Genomic DNA, 21,556 nt, shown 5'->3' on the forward strand with positions numbered 1-21,556 from the left:
CTGAAACTATCATCATCACATATAATAGGATCACTAACTGTGTACAGTAGAGGCCAGCATCAGTGGCACTTCTTAGCAAAGCCGTGTTTGAAAATATGAGTCAGAATTATTTTGGTTGTAACCTAGCCCCATAAAAGCCAGAAAGGAAATTGAATATACTCAAGCAGAGGTGTATCAGACAAGACCTGGGAAAGGAAGAAACAAGGATGATCCTGGGCCCTTAGCATGGGGAGTCTGTGAGCTGAGAGCAAGTCGTCTCTCAGCATCCATGGCTGTGATGGGGAAGAGGGAAAGAGAATGCGCTGGAATCGTCCATAGGAAGCCACATGGGAGAGACGCTGAGTCGGTGCTTTAACAAGGTTCGTTATAAGAACCTTCTATAATTTAATGACATTGTTCAGGGGAGTGGTTATGTTACCTATAGAACTGATACTTTATATCTTCCTTAAAGATCACACACAATTGAAAGGAATTCAAGATCTTGTCTTGGGCAGTGGTAGAAGGTACATTTTATGGCCAACCTGTATGTAAGCTAACACTGGCTACTGTACAGTAAGCTAACATTAGCACATACTTAGCATGTGCAGACGCTGGGCTAGTTTATTCAATACTGTTTGACTTTTTATAATTTAAGCCTCAAAACCTTTGGAGGTGGATAATGGGATCCATTACTTAGAAAAGAAATAAAAATATTTACCTTATACTTTCTCTTCATGAGCTTTGAAAATACTTGTATTTAATCTTCTATGACAGTTTTTAACAATTTTTTCCTTATGTAAAGTTTAAATACACATATAAAGTTTATGTATACAAAAAAAGTATTTGTTTTCCAAGAGGCAGTACCCACCTCACCTGTGAACTTAGAAGACCAAGCAGAGGTTGAAGGGACTGAGAGGGAAATTTAAATAGCTACAACTATTATTATTTTGAAGAGGCCAGCATCTCTGTGTCAGGGAACTCTCTTGCCTTGTGGCATTAAGTCAGCTTGAAGGAGAAACGCATTCTCAGATGTGCCCTGCACCCAAGCCAGCCCTTAGGCAGTGGGTCACGTGCTACGTGGGTCCTTGGAGCCATCCTGCGCACCCAGGCCAGCCCTTAGGTGGTGGGTCACGTGTTACGTGGGTCATTGGAGCCATTTTCAGCTGATCTCCAGCCTCCAGTGTCCCCTTGCTTCTCTGCAGTTCACTCTCTCTTCCTCAGTTAGAGCAGGTTTTCCAAGGTACTGCCTCAGTCAGGCCTCTGCTCTGTTCTGCCTTGAACCAGGGTCTGTCTGTCTGCCAGTTTCAAGCACTCTGAAGCCTGGGCATTACCAGGCCGCAGTGCCTCTGCTGCTCCCCGTGGTTTCCTCCTGTGAATTATTGATAAATCTCACCCTTGAGGCACTTGCAAGCAAGTACGTGTATAATAAAACCATAGCCATAGATCTTCATGACTCAGGTATCGAACCCAGGTCTCCTGTGTTGCAGGCAGATTCTTTACCATCAGAGCCACCAGGAAGGCCCATAATAATACCATAGTTTTAAAAAAAAAAATCTGAACCAGGGGAAATATAATCAAAAAAGTTTTAATGGGGAAAGCTGTACATGGATTTACACGTCATTACATGTCATTACACTGCATGCTTATGGCTGTATTAAATGTATCTTTTGGGGGGGGGGGCAGGTTACACACCATGCAGTACTTTAGTTCCCTGACCAGGAATCAAACCGGTGCCCCCTGCAGTAGGGGCATGAAATCTTACCCACTAGATCACCAGGACAACCCTATCACTGATCTTTTTTTAGAGCCCAAACAAAAACGATGAAGTGATTATCTGTTTACCTTTTATTTTCAGGAAGGAGATAAGATATAAAACCTAACTGTTCTAATAATAGTTTCGTAAAAACAGTTCTTACATAGGTCTTCATTATGGAAATCGCTGAGTGGAATGTGAACAAATTTCTCATTTCTAAGATTCTTTGTGACGCTTCATAGAACTTTTTTGCGGTCAGTTACTAAAAGACACATGACAGCAAAACTCAGTGTTTTTCAGCTGGTGAGAGAATATAAGTCAAGTATGTAGCCTTCCAGCCATGAAATTAAAAGATGCTTGCTCCTTGGAAGAAAAGCTATGACAAACCTAGACAGCATATTAAAAAGCAGTGACATCCCTTTGCTGGCCAACGTCCATATAGTCAAAGCTGTGGTTTTTCCTGTAATCATGTACGGATGTGAGAGTTGGACCATAAAGAAGGCTAAGCGCCGAAGAATTGAAGCTTTTGAACTGTGGTGCTGGCCAAGACTCTTTAAGAGTCCCTTGGACTGCAGGGAGATCCAACCAGTCTATCCTAAAGGAGATCAGTCCTGGGTGTTCATTGGAAGGACTGATGCTGAAGCTGAAGCTCCAATGCTTTGGCCACCTGATGTGAAGAGCCGACTCATTGGAAAAGACCCTGATGCTGGGAAAGATTGAAGGCAGGAAGAGAAGGGGATGACAGAGGATGAGATGGTTGGATGGCATCACAGACTCCATGGACATGAGTTTCAACAAACTCAGGTAGATAGTAAAGGACAGGGAATCCTGGCGTGCTGCGGTCCATAGGGTCACAAAGAGTTGGACATGACTTAGTAACTGAACGACTATGTAGTCTTCTAGTGTGTTAACTTGACCCAATTGTAGAATTTCAGTAAATCAGGTGCAAAAGTGTTGAATTACCTGCCCCCCGGTCTTAATAGGATTCCTGACATCCAGCACGGTTACCTCAGTTCACTGAGTAGTTTTATTAAATATAACCATTCAGGGGTTAAAAAAATACTGATGCGTGGGGCCCACTCCAGGCAGAGATTGTGATTTTGGAGTTTTGGAGGGAAAGCCTGGGATGTGTGAACCTGAGGGTTTTTAAGTAGCTCTCAGATGACTCAACAGCATAGCCAAGGTTGAATACTACTGGTCTCAACAACTAATGGAAAAGTCATTCTTGCCATTAGTGGGCTTAAGCTTGAAATACAAATTCAGGTCCTCTGCTGCACTCCTGGAAAAGCGAACATTTCTTGAGATACATGGTAAGGAACTGGATGTTGCCATGTCTAAACAGACACCCAGAATGGATGCAGCTGTCTTAAGACCTCAAGGGGAGCCGACTAGCCAGTGGAAGATGACAGAGAAGAGAGTTGGGAAGAACCTGGGTCCTTGAGAACAACTGAGCCATGGAATTCATGACCCTTAAGAGAGGAGACAGCCAGCATTCAGATCTCATGTTATGCCACGTGAAATCATATATTCTCTTTAGACCATTTTGATTTAGGCTTTATGTTACCTGCAGTCAAAGGCAAGCTAATCCACGTGACCCAAAAATAAACTATTTGTTGATCCAGAGGCCACGAGTCCTCACACACCGCTGTCCTCACCTAGACTCTGTTCACTGCGCCAGCTCCTGTAGGCGGCACAAGAAGAAACAGTAAGAAACAAGAGTGCTGTCTTTCACAATCAACCTCTCTGAAATTGGGATGTACTTTACAGCTGATGGAATATCACATTTTCATTGACCATTTTTTTTTTTCTTACTGGTACATTAAAAATGGTGGCTTTTATTAAGTTACTGACATTTCAGTTTGGAAATGGGGGAGACAGTATTCTAAGGTGGCTCCCAAAACTTTTGACCCAAGTGAAAACAGCCTGCATAACCCTCTCCCTTTGAGTGTGAGTAGGACGGATTTCCCTGCCATAGTTAACTTACACGTCAAAAGTAAGTGGTTTTTACCTTTGGTGTAATTAAGGTCTCCGATCAGTTGGTTCTGAGTTCATCGAAAGGAAGGTGATTCCAAGTGGGCTGTAACTAATCAGATGAATCCTTTAAAAGGCTAGGCCCTTCCCTGGTGGTCCTGGTGGTAAAGAACCTGCCTGCTAATACAGGAGACGTAAGAGGCGTGGGTTCAATCCCTGAGTCAGGAAGATCCCCTGGAGGAGGGCATGACAGCCCACTCCAGTATTCTTGCCTGGAGAACCCCATGGAAGAGGAGTCTGGCAGGCTACAGTCCATGGGGTCACAGAGAGCTGGACACGGCAGCATGCATGCACCATCTATGCCTGGTCTTGGGACTGCACACTGGATTTCAGCTGTCATTTTGGGAGCTCTCGATCTTCAAGGCTGCTGGGGGGAGAAGAGTGAGATTAGGGCAAGTCATTGCCACAAGACATTTTACCCAGATTCAGCTATTTTTTCTTTTTTTGGCTGTGCCGTATGACATGTGGGATCTTAGTTCCCCAACCAGTGATCGAACCTATATCTCCTGCATTGGAAGCACGGAGTCTCAACTACCAGACTTCTGGGGAAGTCCTTTCAGCTATTTTCTTGAGTAAAAATTCTCTTTGAATTGTTGTAAGCCTTTAATTTCCAGAATTCTGAAAAAAAATTTTAATTTTCACTGTTTTGGCCATTGTCCTCTCATACTTTTTATGAAGCAGTAGATTTCAGAGATCCTTTGTCTGTCCTTTCAGAACTGATGACAACACTTCACTTTTAAGTATTGTTTGACATCTTTTTTCCCCCATGTCTGCACTTTAGAAATGCTTATCTTTGCCGGGTATGAAGACTGCAGGTGTCCCATCTTCCAGTCTTTATTTCAGAGTCCCCCTTTCCTGCCTGGCGGTACAGGAGCTCATCTTTCCAGCCTGATGTTCCTCATTTCTGAGTGGGTGAGGCCTTCACTCCTGCTCCAGATATTTAAACTGCCTTTTTCAGGGGTTCCACAGAAGTGGCCTTATTTACCATTCACACAAGTCTTAAGTAAATACAAGTTTTGAATCCCAGCTGTATCCTGCACAAAAATATTTTAAATTTATTTGCCTGGATGTGTTGCTTGGCAGGTAAGCTTGTTACATAATAACATAAACTGGACTTAATCTTGGACTTCCTGAATAAATTCGTGATTCAGCCCATATCTGCTGACACACCAGCCTTTCTGTGCACCCGAGGACTATAAGCCAATTTCAACTTCCTCATGTCGCGGAGCTGAGTTTGGTGAATCCAGATCCAACAGAAACGCTCCTTTTTCAGCCAAAGACATATGAAATGGTCACTTCGGCGTGAAAAGAAGGAAAACCTGGTCCCAGTGAATTCCTGATTGTCTCAGGGGCTGAATGGCTGTCCTTGTGTGGCCGTGAAGGGTTCTGTGTTCTCCCCAAGCTGTGGAGGTGATGTGAGCTGCCCCTCAGGAAACAGAAAGCTGCCCAGCCTCCTGCAAGACTACCAGCAGCTCTGCTGTGCTGAGTTCTTGGGGATGTGCCCTCCAGCTAAATCTGCACCTAAAAAAAAAAAAGAGGTAGAAGTGACCTTGACTTTTGGATGGGATATGCAGGCCCCTCCAGGTGGGGGACTAGAGACCAAGATGGGGAAGGGGGCACCCGGGAACAGGCGGGGAGGCAGCTGCTCCCCGTGGCCTCGGTTCTGGCAGATCTCAGCAAGAGGGCTTCCCTGGTGGCTCAGTGGCAAAGAATCTGCTTGCCAATGCAGGAGGCGTGGGTTCAGTCCTGACCCAGGGAGATCCCACAGGCCATGGAGCAACTAAGCCCATGCGCCACCACTACTGAGCCTGTGCTCTAGAGAAGCCCAAGCACCCTAGAGCCTGCGCTCTGCAACAAGAGAAGCCACCACAATGAAAAATCTGCACTCCACAATCAGAGTGTAGCCCCCGCTCACTGCATCCAAAGAAAAGCTCGTGCAGCAATGGAGACCCAGCATGGCCAAAAATGAATAAATTTTAAAAAAACCCAGAAACTCACAAGGTACCGTGGCTGCAACAAGATTGAGCTGCACGAAGGACCCTCTCCTCTGAGGCCTCACCCAAATTTTCTCTGGTGTCGGGGTGCCCTCCCTGATATTCTGAAATTGGCACATATTGACTTAGCTGCCCCAAGGCATGTGGGATCTTCCCAGACCAGGGATCGAATCTGTGTCCCCCACATTTGCAGGTGGATCCTTAACCACTGGACCATCAGGGAAGCCCAACAGAGTTCTTGCGTCAGTCCTGGGGTGGGGCAGAGTTTGTCAAGTACAGAGTTGCTGGACAAGCTGGTGATCTGGTCCCTGGGAATGAGCAGGTGCTGGAAGTTTATGCTTAGGCAGTTTGTGATGCTCACATCTGAATGGGTGCAGTTTCTGGGTAGTGTAAGTCCCGGAGCAGCCTGTTTTGAAAAGCCACAGAGGCTGTGGCTTCTGTTTCCATTCTCGGTTTCCCCACAAGGCTGGCTGACAGCCAGGCAGTTTTTCTCTCTTACCAAGGAGAAACTGTGGCGAATGAGAGGTGGACCAGTCCTAGGAAGTGACCTGTCTGCAGCCAGTAGGTGCTGTGTGCAGTGATGCCCGTGGACTTGGCGAGGTTGTTTCTCAGATTCAAGGAAGGCCCTGACTTTCCAGGAACCCTCTGCAGAATTCCCATCCATTTGTCTTTTGATTCACACACACATATATATATTGGCCATGCCCCACTTTATGGGGGATCTTAGTTCTCTGACTAGGGCTCTAACCTGTCTCCCCCACACTGGAAGCATGGAGTTGCTGAGTCTTAACCACTGGGCCACTAGGGAAGTCCCTCTCACTTTTGATCAAGATTATAAATTGTGTTCCCCTTCTGTGTGTATCAGAGGAAAAGGAAATGCAGGCCTTGCAGTCCAGTTTTTAGGGCAGAACCCAACTTGATCTGTCCTTCACTTGCTCCATGAAGTCCCCTGACGTGAGTGACAGCAGTTTCGTTCACTGTAGACCACAGAGGAAGGGGTTTCTGAGACTGTACTGTAAGGGGAAGGGCTTCTTCGCCTTCTGCTGCAGGAATCTTTTTTTTTTAATAACTTTATTTATTTACTTGCAGTTGTGCTGGGTCTTCGTAGTTGCACAGGCTTTTCACTAGCTGTGGTGCACAACCACAACTTCTCTTGTTGTTGAGCATGAGCTCTAGGGCATGTGGGCTTCAGCAGTTGCAGCTCCTGGTCTCTAGAGCCCAGGCTCAGTAATTGTGGCCCGCAGGCTTAGCTGCTCTGTGACGGCGGATCTCCCCCGATCAAGGATTGAACCCATGTCCCCTGCATTGGCAGGCAGATTCTTTACCACTGAGCCACCAGAGAGGTCCTTCTGTAGGAATCTTGCTGGAGAGATGGTGGGGGTGGGGGGGCGGGTAGGGACTGTGGGGAAGGGGGTGGTGAGGGTTCGGAGAGGAAGTATTTGGTCCTGCAGACCCTGAGGGGAGAATGGTTTTGATTTCGTGTCCAGTCTTCTAGCCTAATAATCCAGGGTTGAGATTAAGAGTCCAAATTCCTTCCATATCCCTAGAGTCAATGAATTTATGAAATATGCTGATTGGGCTGCTTGTTTCAGCTCTGACTGCTGAAATAAGTAGAATTATGTCACTGCTAGTTATAAAATCAACCAAATTCTCTTTTGTAAAAAGAAAAAAGGCAACAGTGTTTTGAAATTAGCCTCCTGAATGTCCTCAGCATGACTCTGCATTCACTGCAAAATGGTCTTCTCTGACTCTCAGTTTAGCAGGAATTACATGAAGAAGGTGATTGTTTTTATCACCTTTTTTTAAAAAAAGGAATTTCATCTTGGTACCGTGGACTCCAGACACCTGAGGGCTTTCTTTTTTTTTTTAAGATTTTAAAATTTATTTTATTTGTGACTGTGGTGGGTCTTCACTGCTGCATGCAGGCTTTCTCTAATTGCAGCAAGCAGGGGGCTACTGTCTGTTGAAGTGTGCAGAGTCTTCCTTGCAGTTTCCTCCATGTTGCTGGGAAACCTACCCCAAACTTTGAGACCTACCATTCTAGCCCAGTTTTGCAATGTAAGATATCACTTGTGCGTGTGGTTTTTCTGTTTGGTGTAAAGCAGGTATAAGGAGTGGAGTGCATGCCACCCTTCAACCCATAGCGTGATCTCATTGTCAGTGATGGAGGGATTCCTCCTTATTTTTTTCTCACTTTGCATTGGCAGGATGGTTATGCTGGAGTAACAACTCTAAAATCTCTGTGGGACTTCCCTGGTGGTACAGTGGATAGGAATCCGCCTGCCAATGCACGGGACACGGGTTTGGTTTCGGGTCTGGGAAGATCCCACATGCAGCAGAGCAACTGCTGAGCTCGCATGCCTAGAGCCTGTGATCTGCAGCAAGTGAAGCCACCACTGGCCGCAACTAGAGGAAACTGGCATATAGCAACGGAGACCCAATGCGACCAAAAATAGATAAATAAAATTTAAAATAAACTCTCTGTGGCTTGGGGCCATGTTTTGCTCATGCCACACACTTTATGTGCCAGCAGTTCACATTCGCTGTCGGGGGGCCTCCACCTGAGTGGAGATGCCATCTCGGAGGGGGAAGAACGCTGTAATACTGAGACCCAGCCGCAAGGGGGCAGAAGTGCACAGAGGTGGGCGAATAGGAGCCTGTGCCTGTTGTGTGCTCATCTGTGTCCGACTCTGAGACCCCAGGCACTGTGGCCCGCCAGGCTCCTCTGTTCATGGGATTTTCCAGGCACGAATACTGGAGTGGGTTGCCATTTCCTTCTCCAGAGGATCTTCCTGACCCAGGGATCAAATCCGTGTCTCCTGCGTTGGCAGGTGGATTCTTTACCACTGCACCACCAGGGAAACCGGCCCTAGACATACCAAGGCGAAAATGCACAAAGACAAGCAGGTATTGCTGAAGGATTTTAACTGCAACGGACTAGATACAAGCCAAATGTCAATCAAGGGTGACTGGTTGAATAAATAATCATATGTCTTCATAAAGCAGCATTTTATAGAAGAACATTCTATCTGGTTCTATGGATTCATATTCAATATATCATTAAGGGGGAAAAAACCAAGATCAGGGAAAGTTAAATAAATTAGTATACTATCATTTATCATGTGTTTATATGTTTTTAAATGGAAGGGTAAAATGGAAAAAACTTGATTATCTGTGATAGAAGGAAGAAATAGGGTGAATGGGACGATGTTAGGATATAGACTTCTTTGACTACAGCTCATTTTGTGGATTTGACTTTATAACCATGTAAATAGTTTACACAAATTTTTAAAAATTAAAATGAAAAAGATCTAAAAATGGAAGCAAAACAAAGTGAATAATCCTAACCCTGATTCAAGCTTGGGCCATAACCACAGAGAGAGGTTATTTATTCCAAGTTATTTGATTGTACATCCTCAATATCATAAACCCTAAGGACAAAAAAAAAAAACTGCAAAAGAAAAATCTTAACTTTTTCAGTAATTTTTTCATGATAATTTTGGCATTGTTATCCTGAGGGTTTTAAAAGCCCCTGATGCTGGGAAAGACTGAGGGTAGAAGGAGAAGAGTGTGTCAGAGGATGGCACCACCAAATCAATGGACATAAACTTGGGCAAACTCTGGGAGATGGTGAGGGACTGGGAAGCCTGGCGGGCTGCAGTCCATGGGTCGCAAAGAGTCAGACAGGACTGAGTGACTGAACAACAACATATTATTTTGGTCATTTCTGAGAAGGAGGTCTTCAGAATGACAGAAAGAAGAGCAGATGTAAGATCAACGAAGCTACATTAAAAACCCTGCAGTCTTGAGTTGAATTGGAAGTATCAGTATAAACTAATGTAGAGTTTCTTCTTTAAAAAAATGGATAGTACCTATTTCCCAGCTCTATTCACTAAAACCGGGAAACAATGACTAAACCACTACCAATGAGCTCTCCTTACACTCAGATTTTGATCTAATGACCATGCCCCACTGAAAGAACATGGATGGATCCCTTGGGGGGGCGGGAGGGGAAATGAATGACTTCAGGCTGGAGAGTAAAATAAATGAGACAAGCTTGAAACATCTTGTTATGCAAGATAACTACAAAATTACCAAAGACCAGTGTGTGTGTTAGTCCTTCAGTCCTGTCTGACTCTCTGATCCCATGGACTGTGGCCCGCTAGGCTCCTCTCTCCATGCGATTCTCCAGGCAAGAATACTGGAGTGGATTAGACCAGTAGAGTCATGTCAAAAACAATGTCAACTTGAAGTAGTTCCCAAAAGCCAAATGGGACAATTTGAGTGACAGTAAAGATAATAACATCTATAGATTGAAGCATATATCAAATATGTCTAAGCCATGAGTTCATAATGTAGCCAATAAGAAAACAACACTCACTGGAAAGCTTAGAAAGACGCCAGGGAACCACTTTGGAAACTGACAAGGGGGGAAAAGTCAAAAATTCATCGTCTTGGGCTTCCCTGGCAGTCCAGTGTTTAAGACTGCTTCCACTGCAGGGGACGCGGGTTTGATTTCCTGGTTGGGGAAGTTCTGCATGCCTTGAGGTGCAGCCAAATAAAAAAGGAAGAAAAAGAAAAGGGGAAAAAAACATTAAGAAAATTCTATCCAATCTTTCCTGTACAAACCAAGCCTCAGGGTAGCCAAATAACCAAAGAAAGGAAGTTTCTCCTTAGAAGGTATGCCACTAATAAACGAAGGAACAATAGCACTAGAATATTATTTGCAACTCCTAAGGAAGTAGTGAATCTATGCAGTAATCATCCAGAGCTGCTGACATCAGAAAAGAGAGGCAACCAGAGATAATACAGCTCCCACTGGAAATACCTGTCATCACCAATAGAGCAGTCCTGTGACAATAAACCTAGATGCACTCTTAATTGAATTTCTAGCTATAACTACTGACATATAAAAAATGGAGAGGACAGAAAAGTCAAAGTGTAAGTCGCTCAGTCACATCTGACTCTTTGTAACCCCATGGACTGTAGCGCACCAGGCTCGTCTGTCCAGGGGATTCTCCAGGCAAGAATACTGAAGTCAGTAGCCATTCCCTTCTCCAGGGGACCTTCCCAACTCAGGGATTGAACCCGGGTCTCCTGCATTGGAAGCAGCTTCTTTACTGTCTGAGCCAGCAGAGAAGAGAGGACAGAGGGCCATGTTAAAAGAAGCTACAGAGACACACTCAAGAAAACCTAGACCGTGAGGAATGCTCGGGACAAAGGACCCAGTACTCTGGGTGTTGGTTTGCTTTTAACACAACAGGGGTTTGGGAGTTGTTACTTGTTTTTGGCCGTGCTGTGTCCTCGTTGCGGCACTGGATCTGATCTCGAGTTGCAGTGCGTGGGAGCTCCTCCTCGTTGCAGCGTACGGCTCCTCACTGCACGTGGCTTCTTGCGGGCAGCACGCTTGTGGGCTCTGGGTGTGCGGGCCTCAGCAGCTGCAGCACGCAGTCTCAGTAACTGTGGCTCCCGGGCTCCAGAGCGCAGGCTCAATAGCTGTGACTCACGGACCTAGTTGGTCTGAGGCATGTGGCATCTTCCTGGACCAGGGATCAAACCTGTGTCTTCTACACTGGCAGGTGGATTCTTTACCACTGAGCCGCCAGGGAAGCCTCAGTGCCCTCTCTGTCTTTTAACAGGATTCCAAGTTATTCCAATACATGCTAAAGTTTGAGAACCACTGCTATGGATTAGAGAGTTAAGAAGTTAACCAGCAAATTACAGAGAATGTACCTAATTCAAACAAACAAACAAAAAATATGATGAGCCACTCAGAAACGTGAACAATGACTAAATATTAAAGGTGTTATGGAATTATTGCTGATTTTTTAGATTGGATTGTGATCCAGGTCATGGGGTTTTTTTAAGTTCATATGGTTATACATAAGAACATTTAGATATACATGCTGAAATATTTACTGATGAAATGTGAAGTCCATGATCTGCTTCAAAATTGTCATGGCATGGGGTGAGAGCAGAGATGAAACAAGATTGGCTGTGAGACTATTGTTCAAGCTGCTGATTTGGACATGGGGTTTATTCTATTATCTGTACTTTTGTCTATGTTTGCAATGGTGTCTAATAAAAAGCTTTAGAAGCGCCCAGTCAAATAATATGAAACTGTATTACTATAGTATGTGAAAAGGGCTGCAAATTAATACCTGTTCTTAGGTTAGTCACTTAGTCATGTCCAACTCTTTGTGACCCCATGGACTGTAGCCCGCCACAGTCCTCTGTCCATAGGATTTCCCAGGCAAGAATGTTGGAGTGGGTTGCCATTTCCTTCTCCGGGGGGGACCATCCCCACCCAGGGATCGAACCCAGGTCTCCTACGTTGCAGGCAGATTTTGGCCATCTGAGCCACCAGGGAAACCTCCTAGCTATTCTGACCTAGCACAGATTGGAGCAATGAATGGAAGGGAGAAACTGGTTTCCATAGGGGAAAGCTGAGGGAGGCGAAGAGCAGGATGTCACCCGGGGAGGAAGGTCCAGGCATAATTCACAAGACAGTGGGTGCAGGCAGGCATTAATAGGTAGGCGCTGGGGCTCAGCACGGCACTTCATAAATGGGAAACAGGTTTGATGATGGTGGGTTGTGATGATGGAAATTTTTGGCTTAGATCTGGCCTGTGTCATCACCCTACAGAAGTTAGGGAGGGCATCTGCTCTGTAGTCCCCCAAATCACTCCTTACCTGCTGGGAGGCAAGAAGCTTGCCCTTTGGCACCACTCACCCTCCCCCCAGCAGGAAGGGAGGTCCACACACCTGTCACATTGTACTCTCAGGAGCACGGCCACACCTTGGTCCCTCCCACCTGGTGTCCCAGGGACCGGGCGACGGGTAGGCGTCTGACCCATCACAGCACTATTTGGAGACACAAAACCATGGATGACAGTTTTCTTTTTTAGTCTTTTTATTTTTTGGCCACAGGGCACATGGAATCTTAGCTCCCCAACCAGGGATTGAGCCCATACTTCCTGCACTGGAAGTGTGGAGCCTTAATCACTGGACCACCAGAGAAGTACTCTTTTTTTTTTTTTTCCTGGAATGATAGGGTTTTTTCCTTTTGAACTTTTTATTTTGTGTTGGGGTGTAGCCAATTAACAATGCTGTGATAGTTCCAGGTGAACAGTCAAGGGACTCAGCCATATGTATATATGTATTCATCCTCCCCTAAGCTCCCTCCCACTTGGATGACAGTTTTAATAACGACCTGTAACAACACAGGGAAGCAGATTTGCAGGCCCTAAATTCTGTTGCTGGAGAAATCACAGCTGATCCTAGAAGAGTCAGAAGGAACTCTCGACTGTTTCACTCTCTGATGTAGTACAAACAGAGGCGTCCTAGGAGCCACCTTGGTGAAGGGCTTGGTCACTGAACTGGCAACACACTCCGTCAGGCGCCACCTCACAGCAAGGGCAATACAAAGCGTTTTCCAATAGGACACCCGAGATGAAATCTCCCCTGGATGAACGCGATTTCCTGATGACTCAGCTAGCATCTAAGCTGTCTTTTGAACTATCACCCACCCCCACCCCCAACTCCCAGCACCAGAGAGAGTGTTCGAAACTCAGTCACTGGAGGGTGTCACCACTGGGCTCCTCCATCAGGAGTAGAAGGCCCTGGAATCAATGGTTTGCAATGCACGTGCGCTCAGTCGTGTCCAACTCTGTGACCCCAGGGACTGTAGACCACCAGCCTCTGTCCATGAGATTCTCCAGGCGAGAATCTGCTTGGGGGGTGTTGCCATTTCCTTCTCCAGGGGATCTTCCCAACCTAGGGATGGAACCCATGTCTCTTTTGTCTCACTGGCCGGCAGATTTTTTCCCAGCTGAGCAACCAGGGAAGCCGGGACCCAACGACGACTCAAGTGTTTTCTTAAACTCTCCATGGGCAGATGTTGCCTTACCAATCTCCCACATAGCCAAGCCAAATTCCTATTGATGGAGCAATCCTACATCACTTCTGTGTTTTCTTTTTCATTTGATTATCCCAGTTTATTCCAGCCTAGACAGGAGAGGACTGGGTACCCCCTCCTGGGAAGAACTGGGCTAGCGCATGGTCAGGGAGAGGCCAGATGGACAGGGACGAGCAACAGATTTTATTTTTTCAGTTATAATACCAGGTTATGTTTTGAGATATGGTTTCTCAAAAGGGAATTCATTCAGGCAGAATCTGCACATGAACTCTGGCTCCTTGGTCCGGAAGAATCTGCGTGGGGGTCCAGGCCCTGACGGGGCTCTCTGGTGAGAAGGCCAGCCATGGGACACAAAGGGAAGTGCAGACAGAAGAGCGTGCCGAGTCGTGGCAGGAACCCGCCCCCACGCCACAAGTACAGGGGCATGATTCACCCTCAGCATGTCCGGAACCCCTGCAATAATGAGGCCTGACTCTAACAACAGAAGGCTGGACCGTCATCTCAGACCCAGGCCATAAGCTCCTCCCTCCCCAGCTAGTTCAAACTTACAATGCCACTCATGCATCATTTTGACAAGCTGCCCATTCCCCTGTTAAAAAGAAAACAAAGATTTGAGAAAGTGCATCATCTAATGGCAGGCCTTAAAGCAGAAAAACATATGATGGCAATAGTTTGGGCTTTGGTTTGCACTTCAGCATCATGGGACAGCGTGCGGTGCTGCCCTGGGAAGCCACGGGGACAGGCAGCTGGGGAGACATGTCTGCTGCAGCCCAAGCCCGCAGCTATGTCTCTGCGGAAGAGAAACAAGCCCAGGCTCCTACACCCCGTGACCCCAGGACCCCCTCAGAAGTCATAAGGGGACACAAAGATGGTGACCTTGGACACGTGGCTGGCCTGGAAAGAGCGGTCCAGGTATTCAGACATGTCGACATCCACCTCCAGCGTCTGAGGCCCCTCCAAGGTCTGGACCAGAATCAGCTCCCCAGTCTGGCGGTCTGAGCGCTGCATCACGAAGTGGCCGCGGCTGTTACCGCCCACGATCCCGAAGCGCAGGCTGTTGGGCCCTGGCCGACCAGGGGCTGAGGCTGTGGCCATGCGGAAGAGCGTGATGGGCGTCTTTAGGTTGGAGGGCAGAGACAGGTAGTGGAAGGAGATTGTCTTGGGCATGTGGCGGCAGGGCCTGCTGTCCATGGGGCAGGGGTTCCGCTCACACTGGCTGGAACAGAGAGGCAAAACGTAGGGGATGCTCAGCCTTGGGGAAAGTCAGCAGTGGCTGCTCTGACCGGGCTGGTCTGTCCCACCTGCCTTCCTAAAGAGGCACCAGAGTGACCCCTCCAGCCATGCGTTCCTTGACCTGGGCACTCCAGAACCACAGGCCAGTGAGCGTGGCTGGTATCAGGCCAGGAAAAGGTGCTTCCCTGACCCAGCTGTCCATGTATGTCTGGGTGTGCATGTATGTTTATATATGCTATTACTACCATTTACATACTATGCTATTACTACTATAATATGCTATGACTACTAGTATATGCTATTACTACTGTTTCCGACTCTCTGCAACCCTCTGGACTGTAGCCTGCCAGGCTCCTCTGTCCATGAAATTCTCCAAGCCAGAACTGGAGTGGGCAGCCATTCCCTTCTCCAAGGGATCTTCCCAACCCAGGGATCGAACTCATATCTCCTGCATTGCAGGCGGATTCTTTACCGTCTGAGCCACCAGGGAAGCCCTTTTTCTTTCACCGTTTCTGTAGAAAAATAAAGCCGGGGAAGATTCAATAATGATGGTGCTAGCATTCAAACCAGGTGCCCCTTCTAACGTGCTGAGACCCCAGCAGTTAGCTGGTGACATCCTAGAGTGTGGTTCTCCACATGTGGTGAGCTTACTAAACACCCAGTGTTCTTTCTTTTTGACAGTGTCCCATGGCTTAAGAGATCTTAGCTTCCCCCACCAGGGATTGAACCCGGGCCACAGCTGGGAAAGCGCTGAGTCCAAACTGCTGAACCAACAGGGAATTCCCCCAGGGTTCATTCTTAAGCAGGACACTCTGCCTTCCTTAGGTATGTGGAGTCAAGGTCCTGTGAAAATGCTTTGATAGTTGTTGTTTTTTGTGTTTTTTTCTTCACCTCATTCAACACAAGCGTGAGTGCTAAGTTGATTCAGTTGTGTCTGACTCTTTGCGACCCCGGGGACTGTAGCCTGCTAGGCTCCTCTGTCCATGGAATTCTGCAGGCAAGAATACTGGACTGAGTTGTCATGCCCTCCTCCAGGGAATCTTCCAGACCCAGGGATCGAGCCCATGTCTCTTAAGTCTCCTGCATTGGCAGGTGGGTTCTTTACCACTAGCGCCATCCAACACGAGAGAGATGCAATTTAGCGATTCTGGTGACTCAGATCAGCCCCATTAAGGAGGTCACACAGCACTTCGCTGTTCATCAGGGAGGTCTGCCAAGGCCTGACATGTGGTCCCTCCTCCCTTCACTATGTGACACTGGAGGAAGACCCTGGTGTCTTCACTCTCGGTGAGTAACTGCCACCAACTTTCTTGATGCTTCTAACCTGCTGTAACCCCCACAGCTATTCGAGGAGCTGCTTCACTGGGTCAGTGCATTCTAAAGACAATGCTAAGGCCCTTGTGATCTCTCTCTCAGAGAAAATACATGTCTTTGTGATAGTTGCAGTTATTCTCTTTAAAAGCCTGTCTTCACCTTTTGAAGAAAAAAGAAAAAGTCTGTGAGGGGCTGAGGTTACTAGAAATCAAAACTCCTAACAGCAGCAGAAAAGAAGAGAGATATAATGCAAGGTGTACAGGTACCCTGTGAACACAGGAAATGATCCTCTTCCAAATCTGTGTACCATACATACCTCCTGGCAGCCCCACCACTGCCCTCTGCCCCCCAGTGGCCTCCCTGTCCTCAGGGGAGCACTCAGGAACATCATTCCTACCACCCAGGGCAGCATCACATTCAATGCAAACCCGCAAAGCAGAGAGATGGAAGCTCCAAGAAGCCAGACAGCGCCGTGCCTTTCATCAGACGTACCTGTACCTTCTCCCGAGAACATCTAGGAAGAATGCAGCCCAACCCTGGGGAGGCCTGGGTGAAGGGTGAAGGCACGCAGCTGAGGGTGGCCCTAGTCATACTCACAACGGAGATGTCTTCACATAGCTCACGTTGCTGCTGCCCTCGGGGCACTCCGGGCTGACGCACTGGAAGCCTCCGCCCGTGTTGATGCACACAGTCCCCCGGGGGCACACAGGCTGTGGGCTCACACATTCATCAACATCTGAAATACCAGACGAGGGCAGGGCGGGGTAAATGGGAGCCTGGGATCAACATATGCACAATCCTGTCCAAACAGCAGACAACTAGTAAGAGCCTTCTGCGCGGCACAGGGAGCGCTCCTCAGTACTCGGTCATGATCTACCCGGGAAAAGAACCTAAAAAAGAGCTGCTCTTCAGTCACCAAGTCATGTCTCTGTGACCCCACGGACTGCAGCACGCCAGGCTTCCCTGTTCTTCACTATCTCCCTGAGTTTGCTCAAACTCATGTCTATTGAGTTTGTGACGCCATCCACCATCTCATCCTCTGTTGTCCCCTTCTCCTCCTGCCTTCAGTCTTTCCCAGCTTCAGGGTCTTTTCCAACGAGTCAGCTCTTTGCATCAGGTGGCCAAAGTGTTGGAGCTTTAGCTTCAGCATCAGTCCTTCCAATGAATATTCAGGGTTGGTTTCCTTTAGGATTGACTGGTTTGATCTCCTTGCTGTCCAAAGGACTCTCAAGTGTCTTCTCTAACACCACAGTTGGAAAACATCAATTCTTTGGCACTCAGCCTTCTTTATGGTTCTACTCTCACATCTGTACATGACCACTGGAAAAACCATAGCTTTGACTCTCCAAACCTTTGTCTGCAAAGTGATGTCTCTGCTTTTTGATATAGTGTCTAGGTTTGTCATAGCTTTTTTTCCAAGAAGCAAGTGTCTTTTAATTTCATGGCTGTGGTCACCATCCGCAGTGATTTTGGAGCCCTAGAAAATAAATTTGCCATTGTTTCCCCTTTTTCTTCTTCTATTTGCCATGAAGTGATGGGACAGGAGGCCGTGATCTTAGTTTTTTGGATGTTGAGTTTCAAGTCAGCTTTTAGACATATATGTATAACTAAATCACTTTGCTGTACAGTAGAAACTAACATAACATTATAAAAATAATTTGCTTTACAATGTTATTAAAGCAACTAAACTCCAATAAAAATTAAAAATAAAATAAAATCCATGGATGTAAAAAACAAAGAAGAAATAGTAGGCACCCAGTGAGGGAGATCTCCTGCCACCCCTCCGTCACTGATGAGCCCACATGAATGGCAAAAGCAGGCACTGCAAAAGGCGCTCCACACGCAGTGAACTTTCCAAGATGTCCAACGCTGGTTCTTGTAACTGGAAGCCCGGTCGTTCTTAACTGTTAGAAATCTAGGTCTGATGGCAGATCCCATCCTCCCCCTCCGGACATGACAGGCTACAGGGGCACTGGAGGGCACGAATGAGTGTCACTAGTCACAACACTTCTCTCAACCTGCCTCCCCCTCAGTTAGCGGGACATGGAATCTGCCCTCCATGGCTAATATCATGCCCTTTATATGTTCTCTGTTCTTTACATATTCAATGAGCTCCTGGCCTGGAGGCTAGGTTTCTTTTCAAACCCTACACAATCCTACAGGGGCCTTCTATCATAGGATAGAAGGAAAGGTGGAGAGATGATGGATAGATGGACGGATGATGGATGGATGATGGATGAATGAATGATGAATGGGTGGACCATGGAAGAATGATGGCTATCTGGATGCCTTCTTTCTCTAGTCCCAGGTTACCACTCCTCTGAGCCCAGCCATGGGGCCCCACTAGGACGTCACTGGGAGTCTCCCTTTTCGCTTGGGTTGCATGTCAGGGTAGAGGAGCCCTCTGCCCTCCCCTCCTCCCCCTGTCATTCCGAGCCACAGTCTGGGACCACCTTCCTCTGCAGCAGCCTCACTCACCCTCACAGCTCTTTCCATCAGCCAGAGTCCGGTATCCACTGGGGCAGACACAGCGGTAGGAGCCGGGGGTGTTCACGCAGGCGTGCATGCAGAGCCGGGGGCGCCCCTCCTGTCCATAGAGCTCGCATTCATTCACATCTGGGGACAGAAGTGCCCAGTATGACCCCAGGAGCCGCCGTGACCCAGGATGGCTACTGCGTCACCATCGCTGGCAACTGTGGCTAACGGGCGGGGTCTTCAGTGGCCGCCAAGCCCGATCCCCTGCAGAGGACTCAGAAGGGAAGCAGGAGTGCTCCCCGTTCTCCCAAGCCAAGGACCTGGAGGGCCGAAGGGAGGAGGCGAGGGAGCTGATACGGGGACCCAGGGCCGCTCCTCTAAGACTGATGACTGCCTGGGCAGACCCTATGAGGCTGCCAAGTCCAACCTGGCAAGTACCTTGCTCCCCAGGGAGCAAAGCGTGGGGCGGCGGACCCAGACTTCCGCCCTGGTTCCCCGCCCCGCCTTAATCCTTCTCATCTTTGGGAACGGGTGTAAAACGGCTTCTGTGGCTGTAAAATGAGGCCATTAGCAACAACTAGGCAACTCTTAAGTTGGAACCGCTGGTTTGAGTCGTTTTCAGATGGAAGTCTGATAATCAGGAAGTGGGCCAGTCAGTAAGACTAAGCAGAGAGGGGCCCAGAGAATGAGCCCAAGCCCCTGCACAGCTCTGGGGACAGGGACGGGTATGGTGAAGGGCTGTCATTCTAGCTGCGCGCTGCCACCTGCCTTGCAATCCTGGCCGGGAGGGAGCGCCTCTTCTAGACGAGTGCGCATGACTAGGGGTAGACCGGGGACCCCTGGATGCTTTCTCTAGTCTGGTTTTCTTAGAACCGCCCCCGAGGTCCGCGCTAGCTGTGTCCTAGCAGCCATCAGGTCCACACCTACTTACCTAAGCAGCAAGGTGCGGGGCTTTCTGAGACCACGCCCAGGAAGCCACCCGCCCACTCGCACCTACACCTGGGCGCGGCGCACCCCCGGGAGGGCGGCAAGTAGGAGCCCCTCTCCCCACGACCCCCGCGTCCCCTCCCGGGAACGAGCCCGCGCCTACCCTGGCAGACGCTGTCGGCGGCCGCGCCGCTCAGGTGGAATCCGGCTTCGCAGCTGCAGTGCTGCGTCCGCTCCACCTGCGCGCATCGCGGCGCGCGGCTGAAGGCGGCGTCCGCGGCCTCGCTGCCCTCGGGGGCTGCTGCGGGGAGAAGACATCCTCAGGGCCGGGCCTGGCGCACCTGGGCCTGACCTTGGGGGGGGAGGGGTCCCGAGATCGGGGCGCGGCCCCTTCTCAGAGCTTCCTCTGGAGTAGGGAGAGGAAAGACACAGGATTAACCGAAACTCAGCCGGCGATCCAGCGCCCACACCAAAGGGGCAGAAGACAAGGGGAGGCGCCCGAAAAGAACGATGCACGCACGAGACAACTGCACCTAGAGGACCGCAGTGAGGTGAAGTCCGCGTTTCACTTTCGAAGGCTGAAAGCACCAGGACCCTAGCAGTGACCACTGGAGTTTAAAACTATGGAGTTTATCGAAATAATGCCATTTGCAGCCAGCCACATGGATGGCCCTAGAGATTGTCATTCTGAGTGAGATCAAAGACAGATATCATATGATCTCACTCATTTGTGGAACCTAAAACCAATGGTACAAGTGAACCTGTTCACAAAACAGAAATAGAGTCAGAGCTGCAGGAAACAAACGTATGCTTACCACGGGGTCAGGAGGGGAGGGGCAAACTGGGAGAACGGGATTGGCTGTTCACCCTATGCTACTATATATAGTAGTTATATGTGTATGTGGACATGTATGTTTCCCTGCTGGCTCAGTGGTAAAGAATCCACCTGCCAATGCAAGAGATATGGGTTCAATCCCAGGGTCAGGAAAATCCCCTGGAGAAGGATTCTCGCCTGGAGAATTCCATAGACAGAGGAGCCTGGCAGGCTACAGTCCGTGGGGTCGCAAAAGAGTTGGACACAACTGAGTGACTAAGCAATAACATCAACAACTATATATATATATATATATATATAAAATATATCGGGCTTCCCCGGTGGCTCAGACAGTAAAGAGTCTGCCTGCAGTGCAGGAGACCCAAGTTCATTCCCTGGGTTGGGAAGATCCCCTGGAGAAGGAAACGGCAACCCTCTTCAGTATTTTTGCCTGGAAAATCCCATGGATGGAGGAGCCTGGCAGACTATCGTCCATGGGGTCCCAAAGAGTCAGACACCACTGAGCAAACATGTCAATCCATATAATATATATATTTTAGAAAAGAATCTAAAAAAGAGTGGATATATGTATATGTATACCTGATTCACTTTGCTGTAGAGCAGAAACTAAATCAACTATACCCCAATAAATATTAATTTTAAAACACTTTTAAAAAATCTATGGAGAGACTTCCCTGTCAGTCCAGTGGTTAAGACTCTATACTTCCCATGCAGAGGGTGCAGGTTTGAAACCACGCTGCATGGCATGGCTAAAAAGTAAAAATTCAAGAAAAAAAAAATCTACATAGCTAAAAACACTACCTTTTTTCTGGGTTCTTTTTTTGTGTTTTTAAAATATTTTCCTAAAGTGTTGAAGGTTTTTGTTTGTTTCAACCAAGAATATAAATCAATGTTCTAATCAGTAAAAAAAAAAAAATGCTAATTTTTGAAAGCTTTCAAAGGATTTCAGACTCTCCATGGTTAGAGGGATTGGTGTAAATGTTATCTGATGCACAAGAGGAGACTTAGTCATCCCACTGGAGCCATCAAATTCATCCAGACAGAGAACAGAATGATTGCTGGGGAGATGGGAAGAAGTTGTTTCATGGGCACAGAGT

The 21,556-nt window shown here is 47.8% G+C and overlaps 1 protein-coding gene and 1 long non-coding RNA gene across 7 annotated transcripts in view; both read right to left on the reverse strand.

Moving 5' to 3' along the window:
* Positions 1 to 2,493: 2,493 nt before the first annotated feature.
* On the reverse strand, positions 2,494 to 12,759 carry LOC122441322. Of its 4 annotated transcripts, XR_006269325.1 has the most exons (4): positions 11,039 to 12,759; positions 5,762 to 10,299; positions 3,741 to 5,284; positions 2,494 to 3,413 (listed from the first exon to the last, which is right to left on the reverse strand). It is a non-coding gene; the product is annotated as an uncharacterized LOC122441322 (long non-coding RNA). The 4 variants fall into 4 exon arrangements; XR_006269323.1 differs by lacking the exon at positions 5,762 to 10,299; XR_006269324.1 differs by lacking the exon at positions 11,039 to 12,759 and having other exon boundaries at positions 10,139 to 11,029.
* Positions 12,760 to 13,837: 1,078 nt separating this feature from the next.
* FBLN7 (fibulin 7) overlaps positions 13,838 to 21,556 on the reverse strand; it is a 55,480-nt gene continuing 47,761 nt past the window's right edge. For 2 of the 3 annotated variants that reach the window (XM_043467706.1, XM_043467704.1), the window contains 4 exons: positions 19,788 to 19,925; positions 18,701 to 18,838; positions 16,820 to 16,958; positions 13,838 to 14,891 (listed from right to left, as the gene is read on the reverse strand). In XM_043467706.1, coding sequence (XP_043323641.1) covers positions 14,519 to 14,891; positions 16,820 to 16,958; positions 18,701 to 18,838; positions 19,788 to 19,925 — 788 coding nt within the window. In that variant the 3' untranslated portion in view covers positions 13,838 to 14,518. The remainder of the gene's footprint in view (positions 14,892 to 16,819; positions 16,959 to 18,700; positions 18,839 to 19,787; positions 19,926 to 21,556) is intronic. The other variant, XM_043467705.1, reaches the window with a different exon arrangement.

The sequence above is a fragment of the Cervus canadensis genome, chromosome 5, assembly GCF_019320065.1.
Source record: "Cervus canadensis isolate Bull #8, Minnesota chromosome 5, ASM1932006v1, whole genome shotgun sequence".
NCBI lineage: Eukaryota > Metazoa > Chordata > Mammalia > Artiodactyla > Cervidae > Cervus > Cervus canadensis.